Source organism: Pyrus communis, chromosome 6 (assembly GCF_963583255.1).
Source record: "Pyrus communis chromosome 6, drPyrComm1.1, whole genome shotgun sequence".
NCBI lineage: Eukaryota > Viridiplantae > Streptophyta > Magnoliopsida > Rosales > Rosaceae > Pyrus > Pyrus communis.
Genome location: NC_084808.1, coordinates 24,985,829 through 24,995,304, shown reverse-complemented (window position 1 = coordinate 24,995,304; position 9,476 = coordinate 24,985,829). Strand labels below are relative to the sequence as shown.

General features: G+C 38.1%; 1 protein-coding gene and 1 pseudogene across 1 annotated transcript; both read left to right on the top strand.

Moving 5' to 3' along the window:
• The first annotated feature begins 254 nt into the window (after window positions 1-254).
• LOC137736302 (uncharacterized) lies at window positions 255-1,907 on the top strand (annotated as a pseudogene).
• A 512-nt stretch (window positions 1,908-2,419) lies between these two features.
• LOC137737012 (uncharacterized) lies at window positions 2,420-6,029 on the top strand. The gene is made up of 7 exons (XM_068476354.1): window positions 2,420-2,976; window positions 3,178-3,318; window positions 3,404-3,769; window positions 4,411-4,653; window positions 4,911-5,003; window positions 5,213-5,413; window positions 5,522-6,029. Exons 1-7 carry the CDS (start codon window positions 2,653-2,655, stop codon window positions 5,732-5,734), a joined length of 1,581 nt encoding a protein of 526 aa, XP_068332455.1. The 5' UTR covers window positions 2,420-2,652; the 3' UTR covers window positions 5,735-6,029.
• Window positions 6,030-9,476: the final 3,447 nt, after the last annotated feature.

Sequence of the window (9,476 nt, the reverse complement as noted above, 5' to 3'; positions counted from 1 at the left end):
GGGTCCATCAAATGGGAATGTGGTTGTGGGGATTCAGTTATTTCATTTGATTGTTTAAGGTTCTTTCTACCTGGTACATCTGAATTTCTCTGTATTCTATTGTTTTCCACATTGATTCTAATTCCGGTCCGTTATATCTTACCATTTGCAGGTTAAATAATTCTTGGGATCTCTCGAATATATTTTGCCCTTGTACTGGTATCGTCTTGTTCATCTTATAAGATAATTTAAGAGAAGTTGATGTTTATAGATTTATGACTTACATTTGCAGATCCTCGATTTATAATATCAACATGCAGATCCTTCTGTTACGATATCTGAGTGTTTAACCAGTTGGAAGCAGAACTGTGAGTGGAGGTCCATCCCGCTGCATTCACCTGTTGCGTTGCTTCTCCATTGGGTATGATAGGTGTTTTAGTTGAGTGTTAGAATTTGTGTATAAAATCAAACCGAACAATTTGTAACCAGTTGGGAGTATGCATATTAAGGAAAGATACCTAGTTGGCTTGAGTACATGGGAGTCTAATTTAAGTTTTGCTCCCATCCAAATTCATGAGTCCAATTTAAATGCTGTAGACCTGCTCGTTTTGGGATGTGTGGATATTTGTTAAAATTATTAACATCCGGCTTTTCATTTCAGCCTCGTACAATTTACTATGCCACTCAAGTGGCTGGTTTGGGAAGCTGGACTTCTGGAATAAGCAACAACTTGTACATACACTATCTTGGTATGTGTTTCCTTCAAATTTCTAACTTATTACAAATTTTTAACTGTCATCCTGGAAGTTGTCGGGTTTGATATCTATGATTTACTATAATTGTTACATTGAAATTTCAATACATGAACTGAACTTGTCAGGCCCTGAGAAAGAGCTTCTTCAGCTTTCTGTCTTCTCAGAGTTGCGTGCACTTTTCCCTAACATGAACATGCATATAGAGCTTGTTGGGCCTTCGATTCCACAGCATAGGTTGGTTCTACAGTTTGATATGATCTTTTGCTTGGTATTCATGTACATTCCTTTTTTATTGAACTGCATTCATGAAGATAAAACAAGGATTGCTTAATTGTGTTTGCAATCTTGTGGAGAAATGATCTCTCGTTCATATTTGATTCTCCCTGTACTCTTTGAGATGGATAGGGATGGCGAGATGGTCGCGTTATCCAATTATGCACTTGGCCTTGATAGAGATTGCATTTGTAAATCCTCAAGTGAGACTGTCAGCGGGGATGTACATACTAGTGAACCTTCAGCAGTTACATTGCAGCTTAGAAGCGGCTTTTATCATGACCGTTACATGGATATAACTAAGGTTGTATTCTTGTCTCTTTCAATGGACATAAATTCATGCTAAGAATCATGTGTTTTCTCTTTAGCCTTATCGGTTTTCCATTTTGCAGTTTCTCATGACTTCTTAAATGTGTGTAGGATTTATCCCCTCACTTAGTCCTTGCTCCAAATGCAGAAAATGCTGCCTATTCAAGCTGGTCACCGACTATTGTCAGTTTTTGATACCTAATCATCTCTTGTTTTGGTTCCGTTATTTTAATCCTTTTCTCTTAATTTAGTTGGTTGCATGGCTGTGTGTTTCAGGAGTTAATAAAGAATATGAACATCCCAGCGGTATTTTCCGATTACTGCAAAGAAGCTTGTCATCTTGGAGCTCGTTGCGTAAGCAGCGTAACTGGCCATCCCCTCGATATCCCTGTGCGTCAACCTTACTCAACTGTTATTATAGTATTGCATTAAACCGTAACTGCTTAATCTGATCATACCAAAATTCATGCCTCTGCCTTGTAGATTCAGTTAAATCCATTCAGGCAACCGATGGCGGTGGAAGACAGTGTTCTTGTTCTTCCTTGCTACTCAAATTGATTCCTCTATGGGATGTCAAATTGGTCGGCCTAAAATCATATGCATTGTTTTAAAGATCGCCGCGTCTCTTGACGAAAAGGAGGGCAAGGTATCAAGGTAGATGAGACCCGTTTCGCAACGATGTTCTCTTCGAATGGTGGTCAGTTTGTATGACATCAATTGTATACGTTCAGTTCATGATGTATATATCTATTGTATGCAGTTAGAGCTTGGCTGATGTAGTACATTCCTGTCAAAATTAACTAACTCAGTTTGCCTCACGTAATTCTAATTCATTTCTCTACTTAGTTCACCATATAGACTAAACTCGAAACTTAATGTGTTTCTCTTTTAGCTTTTTTTCGATTAAAAATGTGTGCGCGTTGTTTTTTATAATTATTCTACGTAAAAGTTTTTCAAACAACGCATTTTTAAAGATGAAGTCATTCTTGATTTTCACGATTAAGGACTTCAGAATACTTATGGAGAAACGGTGTCGTTTCACACTGATCATCCAACGGACCTAACAGAACGTAGCCAGCATTCCCGTGGGAACGTCCGAACTACCCAAAACAAAATCAAAGTCGGTCAATGAAAATCCAAAAATAAACCCAAAATTCCAAAAATAATTTCTAAAAAACTCCAGCAAGAACCAACATGGATAATCACCACCTCTTTCAACTCCATTGTTGACCGACGTCTTCGCTTCACGTCCCCAGATTCTAGGGTTAGGGATAGGGTTAGGGTTAGGGTTAGGGCTCTCTCTACCGGAAAATCCCATCCATCCAACCACCAATCAATGTCTCTATTTTCCCCCATTCCACGGCTGCTATTAGTTCTGTTATGCTTACTAGGGTTAGGGTTAGGCTTTGGGGACGCTCTGAAGGTGCCCCTTAGGATCAAGGACGTGCTTCCGGTTCTGCCGAGGCAGATATCGTGGCCGGTGCTCAACAATTTCCATAGTGCTGTGGATTTGTTGCCTTCTTTTATTGGGGCGGTGACTCCTGATAACAGTTCGATTCAATGGGAAGGGGCTTGCTTTTCCGGTAACCAGGCCCGGCTCGAGTTCACCGAAGGCGATCGGGGTAAATCCGATTTGGGAGGTGGCGTTCTCTATCTAAAGGTTCGATCTTTTGCTTTTGTTCTATAAATTTTGAAATTTGGTAGTGTTTGGGTAATTGAATGCATTTCCGACAATTTTCATTGGTTTTGTTTTCAACTGAGTAAATGGCAAGCTGAAATCAGTTTATGGTATTCATGGTTTGGACTTTAAGTTGTAGAATTTATTGTTGATGGGGATGGTTTATCAAATTTTAATCTGCAGACTTCTGAGGCACACAGCTGGGCCTGTATGGATCTTTATGTTTTTGCAACACCGTATCGTATTACATGGGATTATTACTTCTCTGCTCGAGAACATACTTTGAAGTTCGACTCGTGGGAAGAATCTGCAGAGTTGGAATATGTATGAAATTCATCTGTAATCTGTTTCGATAAGCTAGGAAAACTTATTTGATTCGAGTTGACACACTGTGATGACTGTTGAGCAGGTAAAGCAGCACGGGGTCTCTGTGTTTCTCATGCCATCAGGGATGCTGGGGACAATGCTTTCTTTGATAGATGTTTTGCCTCTGTTTTCTAACACTGCATGGGGTCAAAATGCAAACTTGGATTTTTTGAAGAAGCACATGGGTGCAACATTTGAAAAACGTTCTCAGCCGTGGCAAACAACCATAAATCCCGCAGATGTTCATTCTGGTGATTTTCTAGCAGTTTCAAAGATCCGTGGTAGATGGGGTGGATTTGAGACATTGGAAAAATGGGTAACGGGAGCATTTGCTGGCCATACATCAGTGTGCTTGAAGGATGAGATGGGCAATCTATGGGTTGGTGAATCTGGACATGAGAATGAAAAGGTATCACATCGAGGACCTTACATAGTGGTTAAATATAAAGAGTAGTATGTCACAATTTTTTTCAGTATATTATAGTACTAATGGTTGCACTGTCCTTGTGTTCAAACAGTGTTATGAATTTGAATTGGGTTAAGGACGTACTGTAGCTCATAAAGGAAAAAATGTTGACGATAGGGTGGCACAAGTCCACCCTATGGTACATAGCTTTAGTAAATAAAGATCACCATGTACATTTCATGTTTTTTTTTGCTTGTTGGGTCTGGATTTTGTCGTGTAGGTTTCTTTGTTGCCTTTTATCCCTTATTATCAATTGGTATTGCCCTAGTTTTCTACAAGTTACGGTTTCAGGACCAATTGTACATTGAGTTGAAGCTTATGGAAGCAACTGATTTCATGGGTTTTGGATTTATTTGGAATAGAAATTAAGCTAAATGTTTTGGTTATTGCTAAGAGTGGTGATAGTTGAATTAGGATCATAGTGATAAGCATATGATGAGCGTTTGCTTAGGGACAAAATTAAATAGATGACAACCTAGCACAGATTCTTAATTATCTTCAACTTTGCTCAGTTCGTTTCTTTTTGTAGAGTTATTGTGCTTAGTTTTTTTTCTTTTTGTAATTTACATTTATTAATATTGCAGGGTGAAGAGATTATAGCAGTGGTTCCATGGGATGAGTGGTGGGAGTTGGCACTCAAGGATAGTTCTAATCCCCAAATAGCCTTGCTTCCCTTGCATCCAGAGTTGCGTGCAAAATTCAATTCTACTGCAGCATGGGAATATGCTCGGAGCATGTCAGGGAAGCCATATGGTTATCACAACATGATATTTAGCTGGATTGACACCATGGCCGACAACTTTCCTCCTCCTCTTGATACTCACTTGGTATGGCATTTACTTCTTTGAAAATTTATATGCTCTAGTACAATAAGCATTATAGAAATTGTTTGTAAATGAAGTGCAGTCTCATTGTGTTGGTTGTCAGTTTATTTTATATTGTTATCGCACATGTGCACACAAGCTTCATAATGCGTATTATGATTAGTATCCACACTTGTACTACGTAGGTATGTATGGTTTTTTGGATGTAGCATGTTTGGTTTTATTAAGTTTTTATCCTAAATGGAAGCTCCTGTTTTCAGGTTGTTTCTGTCATGTCTATGTGGACCAGAATGCAGCCTGCATATGCTGCAAATATGTGGAATGAGGCTCTCAACAAGCGGCTTGGTACAGAGGTAACTGTGCTTCACTTGAGGTTACTATATATCATGTTATTTCACATCGTACACCAGTCTGTTTACTTCTTTTTTGTTTTATTTTTTAGAAATGAATGATAAGAGGTCTGCTTAGGAATTCTAATTATCTTTTATGTTTATTCAAGTATTTTATCTGCTTGCTTCATATTGAATTGTTTCTCAATTTTCACTTGTGTTTTCCCTCGTAGGGTTTGGACCTGTATGAGATTCTAGCTGAGGTTGAAAGCCGCGAAATGGCCTTTGATCACTTGCTTACAATTCCTGAACAAGATGAATGGGTATATAGTGATGGAAAATCGACCACATGTGTTGCTTTTATTCTTGCAATGTATAAAGAAGCTGGGATTTTCGGTCCTATTTCCAACTCTATACAAGTTACTGAGTTCACTGTAAGTCATTTTGCACTTAATTTGTTTTCATTCGCTTTCATAAATGCACCATGCCAATATTACTTCATAAGTTCACTCTCTAAGTCATATTATTGCACTTGCTCGCAGATTCGTGATGCATACATGCTTAAGATTTTTGAGGATAACCAAACCCGCTTGCCAAGTTGGTGCAACGGTAAGGATGAAAAGCTCCTATTCTGCCAGATCCTTGGTGAATACCGGATGGAACTACCTCTATATAACACCCTAGAGCCATACGCTAACATGAACGAGCACTGCCCTTCCCTGCCTCCTACTTACGACAGACCCACCCGATGCTAAATCTGAATTCCCCCAAGATTTATACGTCCCTCGTTGGCATGTATGACATAATTTATCAAGTTGCTGGTGTCTTGAGAAAAAATTCAAAAGACGTATGAGTAAGGAGCCGGGCATTTTCTTTCTTTGTTTCTCTTTAGCTAAATAAATGTATATAATTTGTGGATCAAGGAAGGAAATATGTTTACAAACTTTGTTATATCAAAATGGTTGTAATTGTATAGTTTGCTTTTTTCGCACGTACTGTGTCTGACTTGGTTATGCAAGATATTTATTTATTTTGAGTTAAGACGTGTAGTCGAAGAGATTCTATCATGCAACCGGGCATACATTCCTCACACGCTTCCGTTTATGCCCAAGAAAAACAAGTTTCAACAGCAAAATAAATCAAAGCGTGACTTGGAAACAAAGAAATCAACCAACTGTTACAGGTCAAATCCCTACGAAATATACAACCAACCTAATTAAAAAGGAGAATATCGAAGAATTGTGGGTGACTTCTTCTTTCAATGGTTGCTTGCTGCTACTGCTTTCGGCTCGACTTGTACCTGCCCTTGATCTAATTTATGCCCACATGAGCTGCTATTTTAACCCTATTCATACCATTTGATGCCGCAGTTTTTATTCTTTCAAGCCCTTCTTCCACTTTTTTAGTATGGCTAACCTTGGCGCCGTCACCGGAGCTTGTCTTGGTCTCGGAAACAGGAGCCGAGTCTTGGTTGCTGCTGTCCCCTTGATCTGGCCGTGGCGTCCGATTCGGGCCAGTCGATTCCATCCACACTCAGTTGAAATGCAGAATAAGAGTTTTCTTGGGAGTGAGTAGATTTGCTTGTATTCCAAGTAATCCGTTTTGTTGTGAGGGGGTTGGTTCTTATATATGCATATGGCAGCCTGAATTTGCGGTTATTTTTGTGACGTAACAGAAAACAGAAAGTGTCCCAAAGGAACAGAAGAACCTTCTCTCTTCTCACACACAATTAAATAACGGCATATTTGTCGATTTGTCCCCTAAACTTGTATGGAGCTGCTAATTTTTCCCTTGAACTTTAATTTTAGTTGATTACCCTCTTGAACTTTTATAATTAGCCAATTTCCCCCTTAAACTATAATTTTAGCCGATTACCCCTGAACTTTTATAAATAGCCAATTTCTTCCCTTGTGTTAGATTTTAAAAATGTTCATCCAATTTTCCATCCATCTTGATCACGGAAACAATACATGACAACTGTATGAGAGCAAAAATGATGAAAAATTGAATGAAAGTTTTTAAAATCTAAGGCGAGGGGGGAATTGGATATTTATAAAAAGTTCATGAGATAATTGGCTAAAGTTCAAGTTCAAAGGGGAATTTGGCTAATTGAAAAGGTTCAAGTGGGTAATCGGCTAAAATTAAAGTTCATGGAAGAAATTAGCAGTTGCATACAAGTTCAAAGGATAAATCAACAAACACCTCTTAAATAACTGACGACGTTGAACCTTCTTGGAAGGAAATAAAGCTCTGTTAAGGAAACCGTGGCAGTTGTCACCTTTGGCCTTGTGGAAGGTTCCATATTTTTTGGGGGGTCAAAGACAGTTCAATTTTTAACGATATGTCAACAAGAACATGCCCAACTTAATTACTAACAGATTATATAGTTTATTTTGAAATTATGTTTTCTTGTTAAATAAGCAAATCGGTTTTCATAATTGCGTAGGCTGTTTATATTATATTTCTTGTTGCAGAAGCGTGCAAGTACGGAGAGCTTCAGCAATACGCATAGATTAATACTGTGTAGGTTAACTCCTCAATTAAGTTTTCTATAATGTCTTTGTTTCTGTGCATCAGAGCGAGGTGAAATCAGTATAAAATCCGGTATAGTGTTTATATCGTCCTCAATTTAACCACCTTGTTAAACAACGGATGGGTCCGATGGGTGGAATCGTATATGAGATTTTCCAACTAATTGAATGATGGCGCTTAGAAACAACGGATAGTTCAAACGATTCGTCGTGGAAGGATAAATTGTGATTTGATCCACAGTACCGGAGATTGTTAGGTTTCATGAATCAACTAATTAAGTTGATTAGTGACCAAGAAACAAAGCTCTGTTTGGCCTCGACTAGTTTAAATTCAGTAGTAATATATAAGAAAAAGAATTCGAATCATAAACTGAGTAAAAAGTTGTATAAAAAAACCATAAATTCTTACTCCTATTCGGATACAAATCAAAAAATCATTTATTAACCAGAGTATAAACAATCAAATCCGTGTACAAAATATACAACAAAAACAACAAACAGAAGGTCACTAAAATCAAAGAACGATCAAGCTGTGTAGCTATGTACTTAGCCCTACTGTTTTCCGGTAGTCTTGTGGCACTTGTCCTTGATCCAGTGGAACCCAAATTGAGTCCCGACCTTCACTTTGTTCATGCCGTTTGCTGCAACTGCCTTCGTCTTCCCAAACCCTTCCTCCACTTTTTTACCATATTTCGCCTTTGCACCGCCCCCGGAGCTCTTGGTGTAGGAAGCAGGAAGAGGGTCGGGGTTGTAGTCCCACTGATCGGCCCATGAGTTTTCGTGGTTCGGGATGCTTGCCATTGCTCGCTGAGTAATTGTTTCCAATTTAGTAAGTAAAAATAATGATGGTTTTGGTTTGGGAGGGATTTAGGTCTATATATAACCACATATTATACGGTTTGTGTGGCAGCCTGAATTGAAAACGCGGTCTTTCCATGTATTTTCAAAGGCGAACACGTTGTTCATGTGACGACGACTCGCTTGATTACAAGATAGGGTTTCTTCTAATTACAGGAAAACAATTAATTAAATTTAAATAAGTGAGGTTTTGGAACCTTCTGGGGATTAAGAAAAAAGAAATAATTTGATTAGGAACCGTGGAAGTTGTCAAATATGGACTACTGCTGTCGAAGGTTCCATTTTCTACATGTATGTATATAACGCAATGGATGATGTTTAACTGAATGTACAAACGGTTGTAATAAAGTAATGAATTATGATGGAAACCAAGACTTTTGACCTTTCTTATAATTCTTTGGCTTGTTTGTGTTCATATTGGCATATATGTTTGTTCAGGCACTTTATGCAAAAGGATTTTTTTTTTTTTTTTTTAAATGAGGATTAGGTGTGGAATCTATTTCACATCGAACTTTAATGATTCGAACCGTTTATCTTGTAAGTCTCGATTTATAGATCATTCTTGCAAAAATTCAATTCAATCTGAAACCATTTACCTATTTAATTATCAAGATAAAATTTCATTGTTTCTTATATAACAAAGTATTCGTTAATTTCTTTGAACTCAATTAGATGTCTTAAACATCTCCGATTTAGCTAATATTTTGCAAGGATAGTCTATGAGGGGCAACTTAAAATATAGATGATCTGGATCGTTAAAGTTCGATGTGGTGTGAACTATACAACTAATCCTCATTTTTTATAACAAAAATAAGGATCTATCCCTTTAAAGATTTCATGTTTGTTTAATGACACATAAAGAACATTACATATATACTACAATCATCTTCAATCATAGGCTGCAATAAGCACTTAATTTGATTCGACAATTGACCTCTCTTCCTACGTGCTTCGTCGGTTTTGTGGTGGCAATTGATTTGTTGGTACTTGGAGGATGATGCGGCTTTTTTCTTTTTTAGTAATGGGGTTCTTGCTGGTGTGATCTCAGGTGCTAGTGGGAGGTGATGGTTCGTATTGATCGTTGCGTGTTCTGGAGACGGCGGCTGCA